Source organism: Falco biarmicus, chromosome 3 (genome assembly GCF_023638135.1).
Source record: "Falco biarmicus isolate bFalBia1 chromosome 3, bFalBia1.pri, whole genome shotgun sequence".
Lineage (NCBI taxonomy): Eukaryota > Metazoa > Chordata > Aves > Falconiformes > Falconidae > Falco > Falco biarmicus.
Window position 1 is genome coordinate 29,295,184 of NC_079290.1, and position 17,650 is coordinate 29,312,833.

A 17,650-nucleotide genomic window follows, 5' to 3' on the forward strand; every position below is an offset into this window, starting at 1 on the left:
TCACTTCATCACTCCTACTCACGTTGTCTTCAAAATCTTTAATTCCCATTATTCCTTTAAGGCATATAGCTTGGCAACCAACAAAACCTATTTGGCAATCAAAGAAAAGTTCACCTTTCATAAGGACCTAGTGAGGAGAAAAAATAAAAAGTGATATTTTGAAGCATTTGACTCCATGAGAAATAGAAAAGATGGACACAAGTGAACCCAAATATGTTTAGGATTATACATTTAGAGCTTTAATAAATAGCAAATTAATCAGAGAGGGCACTTAGAAGGAAGGGATTACTTTAGTGTCTGATCAGCAGTAAAAATTTAGGTAAAATTATCTATTTGATTGTTACAATAAACATATAAAAATAACAATAATAATAAACATAATATAGCAGAACATAAGAAACCAGTAACGAAATATTTTCAAAATACTTCATTGGTACCTATTTACTACATTATTTACAATGAATCAAAAAACCCTGATAATAGAACATTACCTCAACCGTGGTTCCTTCTTGTTCCCAGCATATAACTTCTTTGGATTTTACTTTCTGAGGGCTGTAATAACTACTTTCAGCTTGCATTTCAGTGAGCTATGAAACAATAGGATAAACACCTTATATTATTCAATATTATTATTTAACAGCAGTAATGTCATTAATATATGGAACTGAAGATGACAAACTAAACTATGGGACAATTTATTAACAAGCAGGAAACAGGTGCAGTTAAACAGCTGTAATGCATTATCCATATTAGAACTTCTAATATTTAACTTCTGGTTGAAGGATGCCATAATAGAAAGTTTTAAATCCACTTCAGTATTTTTAGCTTGCTTATCTAAAGACAGACTATGTGAAAAGATGAAACAGATACACAGCTGCATTATTAATATGATATCAAATTAGCTTATAAATTGCTGTAAAAATCCATAAATACATTCTTTATTCTTCCCAGCAAATAATTAAACATCATGATAACATTAAGGAAACATTTTGATTACAACCATACTCATTTTTGTTCCTTGTCACAGCAATTGAGAGAAATATGCATTTATATTTCTTGCATTATTTCTATATGAAAATTTAAAGTAGTAAAATACACAGGCTAAAAAGAATATAACCTGCAGCTAAGAAAAAGGAGAAAAGAGGCACAAAATAGTGAAGGTTTTATGCTTTGCATTAAAAAATACTTATGTTTTATTATGTTGAGCAGCTTAAATAGTTCAAATTCTATTTTTTTATATAAAAATATCCACAACTTCCATTATTTTCAAGAGTGGATGCACATGGATGTTTTTTCAAATTTTTAATTTGTAATCCAAATGTCCAAGAAAATTGGATGAAAAAAAAAAAAAAATCCCTGATCACCCTTCAGCTGTGTGCGATTATTGCAGAGGAAAAGCAATTAATTGATTAAAAGAACTCAGACATTACAAGAATAATTTTCACCATTATTAGAAAATGCTACATTTAATTTGGCATGATTTTTAGCTGGAACGATATCAACTGTTCAGAATGCTAATGCAGAAACTTGACCTTATTTTTCAACCAAAATACAAACCACAAATTAATTCCATACATTCTTTGCATGCAAACAGAACAATGAATTCTATTTTCCTCCTAATTGTCACCATATTAGTATCATACATCACTTCACATTTAAAATTTATAGAGTATAAGATGTTACGTTTTAAGTACTTTTTATCACTTCCTAATATAAAATGTATAAACTTGCCAATGAAAAATTAGGGAAGCCAAATCCAGCCAGTCATGTTCAAAACAAGATGTTCATACTATTTTTAATGAATTTTCTCACGTAAGGAAAGAGCACAAAAAATTACTACAGTATGACAAAGCACAAAAGAAAGATGCTGAGCCATGACAAATGAGTAGTTTTGGTTGTTTGTTCATTTTTAAGTGGTATCCCAGGGCTATAATTAAAGGAGAAAGAAAAGATTTTCCATTATTTATTTTTAGCCTGGTTTGCTGTTTGGTTTTTTGGTTAGGTTTTGCTTGTTTGTTTGGATTTTTTTAAATGAAGGCTGAAGCAGATTGACACAAAGGCACACGATATTTGTTGATGTCCCCAAATTTTGCAACCAAATGTGCCAGAAGACTGAAGGCTTAAAACATCAACCTCCTGAGAGAATGCCTCCAGCTCCCAAAGTCACTTGCCTCATCCTTTCTAACAGTTGCCAAGCAGCTAAATGCTCTTCTATACCACCAGAGAAAAAATGCTAAGAGAAAGTAGCCATGATGCTCCTCAAAACTCTCTTGTGCACAGATGACAAGCCAAACAGGCAATAAAGGGACAGGAAGCTGCTAATAGTATTGAGTGTATAATCAGGCCCATAAACATTTTATGATGGTTATGGAATTACTGCGTTAATGTGAAAGGCTCAAAGTCAGAAAAATCAGCCTTAGTTATTCTGCTCCTCGTAGAAACAGTATTTCCTGTTCTGAAGAGTTCTGACTGTGCTCTATATATGTTTGATTGTAAAACCAAGAGACATTTTCTATTATAGTTGTGCACACAGAATCTCTTGCATATAGTTTGGCACGTTATAAGTATTTTGCCAATTCAGAACCCTGATTTTTACTTTCTGTCAGTACATCTCAATATCTTACTCAGACTCTTCATATTCCCTTCTGCAAGCTTACGGAAGGAATAGAGAGAAGCCCAACAACTATTCTGAGATTTGTTTACAGAAAATACTCAAATCTTTCTCTGCATACATAGTTTATAGCTCAGAGCATATGTGTAATTTATCCTTTGTTTCTTTAATTCAGTTCCAGCCCACGGAATATAATTTAAACATTATCAATTTAAATTCATATTCGCGCATATTATAGGGTTTTTTTTAAAAAAAAAAAGCATTCCTCCAATTCAGAAGTTATATGAAGCTAAAGCTTTTTTTGTATAGAAATATTTACATCAACTTGATGGATAGAATACTGCAATAAACATTCATAGAAAGTTTTTTAAGCTTTCTCTCCCATCAAAAAATACCAGTCTAAGTAAATTAAGTGGTTTCCCTTCAAGATTAAAATGTTAGCACTCACATTCTAGCTCAAATGGCAATTAACAATGCACACTGCAATTAACAACACATTATGAAGCAAAAGGAGCTTTCTTGACATTATTGGTTGTTATTTGTTAATTTCATATTCCATCTCAAATCAAATGGTATACAAGCACTCAGATAATCTTTAGGTACTTTCTCAAGAAGCCAAATAAATCCTATAAGACACAGAAAAATACTTACCTTAAATGTCACTGTTGCCTTTGTACAGTAAAACCCAATTGAAATAACGGGATCCTTGAGGGACTGAGATTTCTGCTGATGTAGCATTGTTCCATCATCAGTTCCACTAGAATCATTCTCTTCATCATCATAACTCACAATAGCAGGAACCAAAGACCAAGCCCAAGAAACCCACCCTTGCTGCTGGTCATCGTCTTGATGCAAATAAGGATCTTGATTAATATAATGTGTAGAATGTTGCATCACAGAACTTGTTTCATCTTCTGTGCCTTTTAAAACAAAAAATAAGTCAAATTTCAAACCAACCATGCTCAAAAATTAGTTTAGTATACTCAAAATTATAGTATGTGAAATTTAACTAGGACAGTACTCCACATACCATTCTCTGATATTTGGTTTATAATGATAGAAAATAAGTAGAAATACTAAATTTCTGAATGTTTCCAAACACTTGATTCATTAACATTTTCCTCCAATAAAATATTAAGAGGTTTTGCAGTCATTTTATTATCATGCATCTGCAGTGAGACCAGAATTTGTCATATATACCATACACTTTCAAGATTTCTTCCATTAGAGCCCTTCTGAAGTTGCAAATTAAACCCTACTAAATAACAATATATTACAGTCTTAGTTTTTATTTTTAAAATGAAATAAAAAAGGATTTCAATTGAAGAAGCCATAATAAAGAAAATGTAAATGTATCACAGATCCAAAAATTAAGGTTGAAAATCTCCTTTGTTTAAATGTCAGCTTTTCAAGTATTCAAAGACACAGGTTTATCTATGCTCAAAAAAACTGGTACACCACCTGTAAGGCAAAAAAACCAATGCTGGTCTTTGTGAAAAAAATACTAGACATAGCATACAGAACAAAAGATACAAGTCTAAGATTCACGATCCAAATAGGTAACACTGTGCATGTACTAACAGCACAATTAACTTAGCCTATCTGGCTTCATCATTACTCTTATTGGACTCCCAAGGGGTATTAACCACTTGAGAATTCCCATAGACAGTACAGGATGCAGTACTGTTCCCATAGAGGAACAATATTGAATGTATTACTTACACAGAGAACAGAAATACGCATATTCCATATTTGGATTTACTTTTTTTTAAAAATGGAGATCCCATTCTTACAAGTTTTGGAGCTTTTAGTCTTTCAGTCTAGTTATTTATACACTTGTGTAATGGGAGAAAGCATAATAAAAAGAAAAACACACTCATGAGAATTCTCTGCACATGCTTAGAGGAGAGGACACCTCCACCCACAAGGGCAATGCAAGCTTCCTTCCTGCCCTCATCATAAAATGATGCCAGAGATCAGATTTCATTCCAAATGTAAATCTTGAAACACAGGAAATACAGAAGAGGTGTACATGAAGTCTCAGAAGTGGCCAAGAGGCAGAAGGAAAAAGAATTGATATGGAGCATGACTCAAGTAGCTTAGCCCAGATTGTTGTTGGCAAGCACAAAAGAAATGGTAGAAGGTCTGTCAAAAGAGAAAAAAAAACATGTGGAGGTGTAGGACCTGGGTCAGCATAGCCATAAGATTAAGCCATCATTTAGCACACCACTTGCTGCGGTATGCATACACACAGAGACAGCAGTACAAGGTGCCAAATAATAGTTTGGTTTATAATATTTACTAATGTTTTGGAAGCTATTACAATCAGATAGAAGAGCAGCTAGATTAAAATGACGGTATCTATATACTGTGCGACAGAAGATAGAAAAAGCAGAAGATAGGTGTATCTTCTATCACTAAACTGAAACTACTACAACCGTTATGTAATCAACAATCAAACTCTGGAACAAATGCACATGAGCAAAGTGCTGGGTAAAATTCCTGTTTTACATACATGAGTTCGTTAAAGGACAAAATGCTCCTACTCATCAGGTTTCTAAATTCACTCTTGCTAGCAACCCGTAGCGAGATCACACTGGAATAATCTTGCTTCACAGTGCAGGGCAGTAATTCCAGTTAAGCACATTTAATATCAATTACAGAATTGCAGTGTGACTGCATCTCACTGTTTCCATGTTCAAATCAAGCTTGATCTCCAGAAAGTCACCCTCTTTTCTTTTAAAGAGTTTGAGATACTTATCTCTAACAGTCTGGAACCTGCTATCTCTCACCATGAGTCTGGAACCAACCCAGTAGAAAAATCACTCCCTTAGTATTTATTTATTTTTCTGCCTGTGTTAGCCTTCAGCCAGGTAAAGCTGATCCAGCTTAGCCTGTGGCTACATAAATACAACTGCTGGCACTAAGAGAGAGGGAATGCATCACCATCCCTGCTGGCAACAGTATAAATTTTCATCAGGTTGAATCAACCATGAAACTGCATAAATGAAACCTGGTAAGTACTTGACAAGCACAGCTGTAGATGCTCATTCTTGTATCACTAAATAATGTAAGTATTAAAATCCATTTCCTCTTCCATATTTTACCTGCTATAAGCTAAAGAAACTACTGCAAACTCACAGCTAAGAAAACATTATCATTAGTTATGAATACAAAACTTATGGAATAAATCATGTTTTAAAACAAACAAACAGATAAATTTGCAAGGAACCAGAGTTATCTGGCCAATAACAACAGGTTTGGTGTTGATTTTGAATATGCAATAGCCCTAAAATCTGTCCTTGCAGCATGAACTCTCCTTGGAGAATCTCAGATGTAACAACATATGCTTTCAGTGCAATAAATATTTTCTGTATGCCTTTCCTTTGCATATATTTATTACGTAAGGAATGCACAGAAATTACTAACATACAGGAAAAAAAAAAGTTCAATGTTCGTAAAAATCCCCCCTAATATGTTTATACTATTTAGTGACTGTGTTGCCAAACTACATTTTATTCAGAAGATGCTAATTTTGGATCTATACCATAGAAAGACAATAAATTGACTGTCACAAGATAACTCATATTTACTATGCTAGTAGCTTAAATTTTTTATGTTTAACTAGTTTTACTTCACAGTACATCTTAAAAAACAGTGGGACTCATGATCTATGCACAGACATTACACTCGCACAGCAATATCGATGAAGGGGATTGCACACAACTGGAAATGATACCAACACCAGCAGAAAGTAAAATCCTACATACCAAATTCTCATCTGAAAGGTATTCCACATTTCCTTTTGAAAGCAAGTGTACCACCAACACTTTGTAGTTGAAAATCTGATCCCATCATAATTATAGCATGAATACAATATTACAAAGAAGTCACACACTCAAGTGACAGCACTTTTACACACCTAGGAGGTATCACACTTACTTTGTACAAGAGAACCCACTACAGTGATCTGGGTAGCCATGAATCAGTACTGCAAAATAGTAAGACTTAAAGGTTTTGTCTTATTTCTGCATTGAGGAAATCATCTTCCTTAGGCTCTGAAACCTACTAGACCAAAATATGCTCCCACCTTACAAACGCAAATGAAGGGGGGGGAGGGGAAAACATAACTTCCTTTTACTGCCGAGTTGTACAGTCCACTGGATATGGATTGTGACTAACATAAAACAGTTTCAAGTTCACTCTAGATAATCCACTCTTTCGAAGTATGTGCCTCCATCTATTAAACAAGCATCCCCAAGCTTCTACTCCTAGTCTACCTGTTTTGTCTTACTGTAAATTGGAACTACCCTAGTGAAGAACTGATGGATCAGGAAGGAGAGATCGAATCACCTTCCAAATTTGTAAAGAAAATTCCGAATAAAGAATCATGCCACAACAATCCTAAAGTGCTGAAATAACACCAACAATTAGCCTGGAGTGCTCCCTATGATACTATTTGGGGTTGCTAATCAATTATTTTAATTCCAATTACTTAAACAATATCCCAACCTCAATAAAATTAGAATCAGATGTATGAGCTATTGAAGGGTGAGCTACAAAACAAATGTCAGTGATTTTATAACAGCAGAGCCAGGACAAGAGGTAGGATATCTTATTTTCTATTTTAATGGCAAAGAAGACTAAACAATGTGAAATATCACAACAAAAGCGCAAGTGCCTCTGGATTGAGGTACCAGTCACAGGACAATTAATCTTAGATATATAACTGCAGACACCCAGTAGGGAGAGGAAGTTGTTAGTTATCTACAATGCCAATCCAAAACGTGGTTTTGTTTCATATCCCACATACAAGTTCAAGTGGATCAACTGGAAATAAACTTTGCTTACTGAAAGCACTTAAAAAAAAAAAAATTTGCTTGCATTCTGCCATCTACATTAAGCCATTTTTAAAATCAGCAGCAGAAAACCGGCCTGATATTTAAACTTTTATGTAATAAGTAAAACCAAAAGGTCACCTGTAACACATGCCTTTCAAAGATTTAATCAGATTTTTGGGGGTCTATACTTTAGAAAGAGTATTAAAGTTTTTCAAGAAAAAAGAAAATGGCAAGATAACATGACATGGATGTTTAAAAGGCATTCATAAAAATCTTATTCTCTACAAAAACGTTATAGTTCCTACAACAATAAAAATATTTAATATAAATTTAATTTCCCCAATTCAGGGAAGATTTAATCTTGACTTATTTAATTTGCTACTCATTTTAACTGCTGCTCATTTAACTGATGTTAACAGATGTAAGCAATTCTATGTGCCTAAACACACAGTATTGCAAATTAATGAAATCTGAACATCTCCATAAATGAGCTCGATACCAATTCTCAGCATATGGGATCTCAGTGCATTGTAACTGGTTGCTATTACAGATGCCTGAAACAAAGTTACTCACTGTCACACTGGCCGTTAAGACAGCTGCACGATGCACTGACCCCACAAGCCCCGTTATGGAAGTGTCTGTCTATGCTGCATCTTTACAGTCTGTTGAAATATGGATTGCAAGTATACCTACTGTTCCTTGAGAGGATATCTGCATGTACACACAAGGAAGAAGCTCCAATAGTGGAGCTAGGTGACTAGGGGGGGGTAGAGGGAAGGAAAAAAAAAAGAGACTGTGGGATTTACTGCACAGGTCACTTAGCCCACAAAACATGTGAACACACTGAGAGCTGAAACAATATTATCTGCCTCAGTACAAAGATCATATGTGTATCTCCATCTCTTTAAACCTCAAGAGAAGACAGACAAAAAGTGCACGGATGAAAAATACACAGGCAAGTGTAATTTGGCACACGTAGCCTTTCATCCTGACATAGTTTCAGTCAAACTGGGGATCATTTTCTCCACTGTTTAGGAGTAACTCTCCTCTACCAGAACTCCTTAACACAGTGCACAGGTGCTCAGTCAAGTATGGATAAGTAAGTCTAATCTCTCCCATTTTTATCCTAACAGAATATTGCAGAGTCAATTGCTTCTCCAACAACTAATGTTCACCTAGAATTTCTTGCTGTCACAAATTATTTGCATCCGTTCTCTCAGTCAACTCAAATCTTATATTCAGCCCAAAGCTATATTAAACTCATTCTCTTGATCTGCTCTTTGTTCCATTGGTATCCCAAAAAAATTCCCTACACTACTGCACTTACCACCAAGTTTTCAATAAGGAGCACTTCAGCCCACTACAAATTTGAGTTTGATAGGGTCTATGCAACATTTTATTCTGTTTCGTGTTGTAAACATGTTTACTCATATTCACACAAAGGCTTGCTTTACTTTCATTTAGTTTTTTGAGAGTAAAGATCATGAAAAGGTCAGCGTGCTTTACAAATATTAGAAAATTTCACAATATTCCTCTGGGATAGAAGGATACCATTATATTGCCATTTTACACCTGGGAAACATGCTTCATATGCTGGAATCACATCTGCCATGGATTTCATTTCATGAAAGAAAAAAAAAAAAATTGATAATACAGAATCTCAAGGCAATCATTCAGTGGTGGCAGCACCAGGAACCGTAAAACAACTCAGAAGCTCAGTAGATCATACTGATCATGATTCCAGCTTCTCACATCTGTCTCAAGCTTCTTCCCTAGCATCTCCTAACATCAGCATGCGGACCCATCCCAGCTGCTTGCTCAACTGCCCTGCATCCCCTCCCTCAGCCATGCAACTTCTCATTTTCAGTCCATTGTCTTTCTTTGCCCAGCAAGTGCTAGACTTGCTCTGCTTAAACTTCTTCTGTTCTTCAGACCTCTCAGATCACTCTTTACTTAACCAGCTCTAGTATTTCAGCCTTAGATCATCAACCTCAGCAACTCCATCCAAATGAATTCCAGCTCTCCCTTGCATCCTGGTTTCTTGTCCCCTTTCATGCCTAAATTGTTTTCATTTCTATTAGCATTAGTCCATTTTTTCCACCACAAACCAAAAGCTTATTCTCAAGTCACAGCCCACCACAACTACAACTGCTGGTTCTGCCATAGGCTCTTGCCCAAACCCTTCTCACTTTTCTGTCTCTCTGCACTGAAATACATCCATTTCCTCCTTCACACTACCAGTACAGTCAGACATCCAAGCCCACAGTGCAGGGAGCCCTCAACCCCTCAGAAGCAAAAACGCTGTCCAGCCCTGAGCAGCAGCATGGTCCAGTATGCATACAGTACTAAGTGAATTTACACACCACACTGACACTAGTTTCTACCTGTATTTCTAACCTGTAATTTTACTTGTGTATTTTGAATGCTTTCAGCCTAACAGAATTTGGGCAGACTTTACTCAGGCAGCAAAAGAAATGTTCGTGACACAGGCTACCCTGCTGCCTAACCTCAAAGTTTTGGTCTTACATTTGGATATATAAGAACAAACAAACGGCTGCTGGAATATTCTTGGACAGAGGTAGGTAATCAATTATGTCAACAATGACACAATAAAAATAAGTTCTGTCCAAAAGACTAAGAATTAGTGATTACTGAATCCAGTAAATTCTTTTAACTGAAAGAGTGGGGACTGCTTAGTAATAAATGCTGGGTTAAATTGTTCAATGAATTTTCAGAACCCTTTCAAAGAGTTATAAAAATATAATCTATAAAGGAGGTCTGTACATTATTAAACTGTAAAGGATTTAGGCACAATTCCATCAGAATTAGTCTTGGATTTCATGAAGTGTTACTCTTGGAAAAAATGTGGCTCCTATAGCTCAGCAGATAATACATGTAATTTTTTACTGTACTTGATTACATATTTTTTTCTGAAATTAGTAGCACATTTGAAGTTCCCTCAGAAAAGTCCAAACCTGTGGTTAGAAATTTGGATGACAAATGCACCATGGAAGTGGGGTTTTACTTCCTTCTCATACACAGATATAATATGAAAAAGAAAAAAGTAAACTCGCAAACTGATGGTACAGGTAACCTGGTTAATGTGAATTTGGCACTCCTGCTTAACTGCACTAAAGAAGAGGAAAAAATCATTAGATAATTTAAAGTTTTATTTATGGGTCTGTACGCATGCCTACACATATACTAAACTCTATGCAGGGAACAAGCATAAATAGTATGAAGGAAAACAGTTGGTAACAGTTTTAGCCTGTACGTGGCAAAGCATTTTGCAGTGAAGATAGAAATGAATTCGTTTAGAACTGTTTCTACAGCTCTGGCTTGGCCACCCAACAATTGCCATCTGTTTTGTGTTCTGAAGGAGACAGTTCTGTCAAATAGATATGAACATATAATTAAGTACAACGACAACGTTTGAGCACAGCATAGTTGAACAAAAAAATGCATAGAAAATGACAGATTTCCTCCTTGGTTGTTCTTGGCATTGTAAACCTTAGTCTGATTTCTGACCCTTCTGACAACTCTTGGGTACATCAATGCGAAGTTACATGATATTATTTCTTTTTTAGATGGCAATTTTATGAAAAACTAGGAAGTTACATTCATAGTTATTCAAAAAAAGAATACAAGCCAGATTTACAAACAGCAATTGCAATTCAACCTTCCTGAGGAGATACATTAGAAATAAAGATGACAAGAGATGCACAGCCAAAGATTTTACTCATATTTGGACATTAGAATCTCAAATTCCATTCCAGATGCAGAAGACTCGGTAGGCAGATGCTTTTTGTTTTAACTTTAATCTTCACTGAAACTGTGTTTCTGTTTCAGCACCCATCTCACACCCTAGCCAAAAGCCAGGCAAGCCCACATACCTCTCCTATCCAGCTTCCATAGTCTTCCACAGCTACAGCTGGTCGTCCCAGTCTTCTCATTACCCAGCTAATCTTTGTCTCCAATCCTTAGCTCTCTTCATCTGAAACTCACTGCCTACCAGTCCCAGATGTTTTCATATTGACCCATATGATTTCTCTAGTCTTTCAATGTCTTTCCTATACTCCAATTATGCTACTCTCCTTAGTAGCTACAGGAACCCAGCTACAAAGTTCAAGCAACTCTTAATACATCATAATTCTCTATGGTATGAAAACTTGGCCAAATTTGTGTGAACTTTGATGGGGACAAAAGATAAATATTCATGGTACAAAGACAACCCTCTGAAAGTAAGGGTAATGCAACTCCTCATAGAAAAGTTCTTAACCCTTTCTTGTGCAAATAGCACAATCAAAACATCTGTTAGATACAAGGAGTTCTTACAATGCATACTAATGATTTTTCTAAAAACTGTATGCTTTTTAAGTCTCAGGAGAAAATTAAGTTAGCGTTTTCAGAATATTTATCGAGTACTTCTAATCATATGTCTTATACAAAAAACCTCCACATTCCTTGTAAGGCAAATAGTTTCCAGTACAGAAAACTGAGCTTTAGAGAAAATACAGGAGAACTATTTACAGACTTCTTACTCGCTCAGTTCCACATAGCAGGAGCATGGCAGAGAATTCTACATCTGTCATGACAGTGAAACTGTTATCTGCGCCAACCAACACTGCAGGCTGTAATTTTCCAAAAAAAAAAAATTTCCACTGCAGCCATTCTTCCAATAATGTATTTATTGCTTGAAGCCAGAGAAGACAGCAACACAGGATAAAAAAAAATATATATAAACTTATTATGTAAATTGAAAATGTATTTCTTATACAGAACAAAATGAATTTAATAGTTTACAAAAAGTTTCAAACTGTCATAATACTATGAACATAACCATAGCTTAAGAGTGCCGCATCACCTTCACATATAATTCTAAGAATTTCTAGAAATTATCATGCTTTTGGCTGCGTGATAAGTAACTCTTCCTGCTCTCACAGATCCAACTTCAACCTTGGAAAGATATCCAAGACACTGTCTTGAAGAGATTAAAATTAAAACACAAATCTCTAAACAAGTTTGCTGTTTTTACAAGTGAACTAACTTCTGCTCTACAAAAGCACAAAACCAAGAAGATTCAGAATTTTGAATGGAAGTCCATTCTCCTTCTTTTATTTAGTGCTTGATAGATTGCAAACAGTTTCAAGTTTGAATGTTCAATCACTAAAAAGACAGTACAACATAAGCCAATAGGACTGCTTGACTCTTGAACATTCTGTGTCTGTATTTCACATAGAAGTGAATAAACAAGAAAGTATTTAAGTTCTAATGTCTACTTAGACTTACATTTCCCTTAGATTTTAATATAAACTAGACACCTATATGCCTTTCTTATGTTGCTGCAAATTCCTAACAATTCACCCAATATAAAACCTGAACACTCAAATACATGACATGACACAAATAGGAAAAAAAAAATAAAATAACGATAGTAAAGTTGGTAGCTCCTAACAAAGCCACATAAAATTGAGGCTAGAATGAAAGGTTCACAGCTCAAAATACATCACTGTTGTAACCCTAACAATATTTGGGAAGCAGCAGATGGGAAGCCATCGCACCAAGTTAAAGAGAATTCCCCTTTCATCAGTGCAATGCTCCTCAAAAGATCATGTCACACACAGTAAGTTACAGTGAAATTTCATTGTAGAAGAGGAAATACATGTTATACCAAAAAAAAAAAAAAGCAGAGGAGAGAAAACAATGTAAAAGGACAGAACAGAAAATATAGTGCAAAGTAACACTTTGCTGTCTAGAACAAATGCTGATATACCTAGTTCTCAATAAGTTTCCAAGAAGGATGGAAAAATACATCACTTGGAACCAGCAGCAGCCACATTTGAACTAAATAAAGTCAAAGTTGCCTAAGGACAGCTGCCTTATTGCACAATATAGCAACAGATAAATCTAAAGCACCCTACTGTGTCATAAGTCCTAAAATGGTCCTTTTTGATAAAGTTTAAACTCAACTTACTCAGGACTATCAGAATACTTTTCAGAACATAACATGAAAAAGATGTCATAGCACTACAGAGATGCTTTGCAATGACTAGCCTTGGTCACTTATATTTGTTAAAAACTAAGAAATTCATGTTTTTAACATTTCTTTTCTAAATGTAAAAATTGTATTTACCTGTGATATTTCCCAATATATCTTTAGTGTGGCAAATCAAATCTTCACCTTCCCCATCTTTGAAGTTGCCTATTTCTCCATAATAAAGAGCAATCCCAAGTTGCATTACACGTATAAACATAGGAAGTTGCTGATCAGAGATGGAAAGTTTCAAACTTTCAACTAATGTATGAATCTATAAGATGAAAGAGAACAAAAAACAAGTTATAACAAAGCTCTGTCATCATTAAAGCCAACTTCTAAACCATACAACAACACATTCATTTTGTAAGTACATTCTAATTTCTAAAAACAAAAGCTGCAGTACAACACAAGGCATGGAGCTGCAAACAATGACTGTCAAAAGCATACACTCTTTGGGTCGCTACACAAGAGATCTTCAGGTTGAAGAGTCAAATGCAATGGATTTTGCATATAAAAAAGTATTTTTTTTACAATTGTTATTGAATACATTTCTAAAACATAAGTCACATAAGCACATCTGATTAAACTTTTCATTATAGTTACATAAAAATCTCTGCATGCTAAAGAAAACCTAGGTGTGCTGGTTTTAATATAGAAGGTCCTTCATTTTGGTTCTTTCCCACTCCCAAAATTGCTGCAAGTGGACAAGTAACCGCCTGGGGTGTGGAAAGATTCATTCTAACTAAAGTGCATAAAACTGACTTCTCTGGATATTCCAGTTCAAACATGCAATTAAGCAGTTTTCTCTAAATGAACGCAAGCTTTGTAAGACTGTAATTACTAGGAAGAAAATTTATCCTTCTTAAAATATTTTACCTATTTTATTCAATACTTCAGAATATTGTTATGAGCATGTGATCATGCCACAATGACAAAAACACTTGATAAGAAAGCTACCTTCCATGAAAATAAGAGCTGCATAAAACAAAATTATTGTAATAAAATACTTTCTGTAACATTAGACATATTTCTAGCTCCAGGTCCAGTTTCTAAATATTGTGGATTAAAATAACGGAAATAATAAGGCCAACACTGATATGTGGTTACTTCCAATCTGGTTCAAGGAACATGAAAAATTACCGTAAACAGTACTGCACAACCACAAGCAGGTAGAAATACAATATTAAAATAAATAATTGTATAAAAATATACTATCATACTAAGACCACACTAACAAATTTATCACAGAATGGTGCAGGTTGGAAGGGACCTCTCGTGATCATCTAGTCCAACTCCCCTGCTAACGCAGGTTATATGAGTAAACTAATAAAGCCACAGCCTTACTCATACAGAATGAGTCACAATATAGTATCAGCCATTTAGATGGACTACAGGAGAGATTTTCAGTATCAGAACTCTGCTGCTATTTAAAATTCTCTGAAAGAAAATTGCACATAAAATCCTAATATACATTTTTTACATGAAAAATTAATCCTTTAATACCAATGTTCAGGGCCAGTTGATTATAAGTTACCAATAATAAAACTTGTCTGTGCAGACAGACAACAGGAAGGATAAGGAGTGTAAAACTATCTCAAAATATGGAAAGGAAAAAAAAAAAAATTATGTTGTTCAGAAGCCTTTTAAGAAGTCACACAAGGGGCATATTTCATAGTGAAGGACCAGAACACTAGGTAGCACTGCAGCCAATGAACCCACTATATAATTATCTTACACTCCTAGACTTCTTACATGGTACTACCCTCCCACTGTGAGCCTGCTCTTACATTGCCAGTGAAACACATCTGCCCCTCACTAAGTTGCCTCATCTCACTAAAACTGGCAGAAAACTCTTTCTTCTCATCCAGTTAGCCTTCTGTCAACACGGTGAGTTGATTTAGAGGACTGACAGGTGAGACAAATGTCAGTACTGCTGCAAATAGGAAGAGGTAGGACTGACATCCTCAGTGCAAGTCAGTTTGTCTGTCTCATGGTTGTCTCATACCATGATGATTTCAACAAGAACAGCAACACAAAGCTTAAAACTTAAATCATTTTACATATGTTTTGCCTCCTCCTCCCATGTATAGTATTCCCATTCTAAAATTGAAAATAGGAGCTTAACGTTACCAACTTAAAAGCATTCAAATACATATCCAGGTACCCAAGCCCTCCTTTTGAGAAGTCTCAACTTAAACTCATGAAGATCAGTTTGGCCAAAATTTTGCAATAGACAGAGCAGTCAAAATTATACAGGTTATAAAAACATTCTAGTCCCTAACAAGAAAACAAAAGACCACATGCTACTGCAAACATGGAAGTCTTGGAAACTTTCACTCAGGACTGAAAAACAGATGTTCTTTACCAAGAGAACAACACAGAGTATGAAAATTTTCATTATAAAGGTCTTCACAGATTTTGAGAGAAAGACTGTGTGCTGCTTGCTTTTGTCTTTAGCTGGGAAACAAGCCACCAGAACCCAAGCTGCTGGCATTCCATGATCTACCCTTCAGACACCCTGAAGCTACAAAAAATTTATTGCAGTGGAGACTTTAAAAAGCTTGAAGCATCCCTGAATTAATTGCATTAATGAAGTTGTTCTATTTACTGATAGCTGTCTTTACTTCAACTGTAAGAAAACAGAGCTATGTCCATTCAGTATTTTAAAGATGGCCTTTTTTAAAAACTGCACCCTGATCATCCACAGTGCACAATCTCCACGCATACAACAAATCAGAAAGTTAGCAAATGTAAAATTTGTGAGGGTCAACAGGTTTGTAGATCTAATTATTGCATAATGGCACGGTAGTGAAATATTACAAAAGACTTAAGATTAAAAAATTACTACCTTTGGACAATTCTTCTTTGGATCATAACAAACAGTTATTAATTCACTTCAATATTAAACTAGCATCATGTATAAATGTTTTGATTTGAGAACATTTCTGAATATATTCATAAACAGTATTTTATGTTTAAAGATTGAAGAGAAGAAAAAAATAAGGAAAAAATTTAAAAGACAAAATTTAGAAGGAAGACAAAAAGAAAGATAAATTATGTGCAACAAAAAAAAAATTCAGACTATATAGAAAAAAGATTAAAGACATCTTGGAACAAAACTAAGCATGCCTTAAAAAAAGGACAGAGGCAATAAATGACTACCAACAAAGGTAATCAGAAAAGTTTAATACCATTTTAATCAAGTAACTAATGCCTCAGTGCATTCCAGTATGAGTTTTATTTTACACCAGTTTCCACTAAAAATTTTAAGTAATAATATAATCATTGTCATTTTTACAACAATAGTATCATTTTAAACTATATGGAAGGCTGTGTCAGCATTTCCATTGAACTGTGCTGTCAGAGACTTGCAATCTGATCACAAACTTTTGCTCTGCAAAACTGGTATATAGGACTTCCGCTGGGTACAGATTACTTCTCCAAAATTCACAGAACTGTTCAGCTAGTTTAAAAATCAGGCTTTTTAACAATAAGAATTACTGTCTAGATGCAGTAATCATACTGTCACCACAGAACGTGAAGACCTTAACTGATGAACTTATAGACAATCATATGACGACTCCTTACTGGAGTTCATATAGATTCTAAATGTAAGGCACATGGTTGAATTCCTAATATCATTTAATATACAAGTTCTTGAATACATAATTTATATATATATATATACACACAAACTAAACTACACACCTGAATATTATTTTTTATTAAAACTTGGGAAAAGCCTATATGAAGTCTGCCTCTTAATTTAAGAGTTCTTAACTAATTTAATTGGCACCACTGGCATTCATTGAGAGGGGGACGGAGGGAAGATGAACCTTACATATTTAGTCTCTCCCACTCTTTTTTTTTTTTCCTCCAACCCTCAATTTTGCTTCTGCACTACAAAACATAAGCATGCCACCAGTGCCAGATGTCCACGAGTAATACTGCACCACTGCTCACTAGGAACTGAGCTTGGCTTGCTAATCCATTTCACATGGTTCCCTAAATAGTGTTAATACACTGAAACTTCTTGTTATTTATAAGAGTTTGAACTGCATTTGAAACAGTAAGTAAAAAATCCTCTCCATCTTATTGCAGGCATATTAAAGAATACAGGTTGCGTTTTTTTCTTTACGAGATTGCCTGCAGACATAATTT

At 34.9% G+C, this 17,650-nt stretch overlaps 1 protein-coding gene across 7 annotated transcripts in view; it reads right to left on the reverse strand.

The window, feature by feature from the left end:
- The window catches only part of VPS13B (vacuolar protein sorting 13 homolog B), a 477,114-nt gene that overhangs the window by 404,478 nt on the left and 54,986 nt on the right, over nucleotides 1-17,650 (reverse strand). For all 7 annotated transcript variants that reach the window (XR_008820995.1, XM_056333224.1, XM_056333225.1 and 4 more), the window contains exons 7-10: nucleotides 13,586-13,760; nucleotides 3,263-3,531; nucleotides 492-587; nucleotides 5-127 (exon numbers count right to left, since the gene is read on the reverse strand). Coding sequence is in view for 6 of the 7 variants with exons in the window: in XM_056333224.1 (XP_056189199.1) it covers nucleotides 5-127; nucleotides 492-587; nucleotides 3,263-3,531; nucleotides 13,586-13,760 (663 nt within the window). In the remaining variant the exon portion in view is untranslated. The remainder of the gene's footprint in view (nucleotides 1-4; nucleotides 128-491; nucleotides 588-3,262; nucleotides 3,532-13,585; nucleotides 13,761-17,650) is intronic.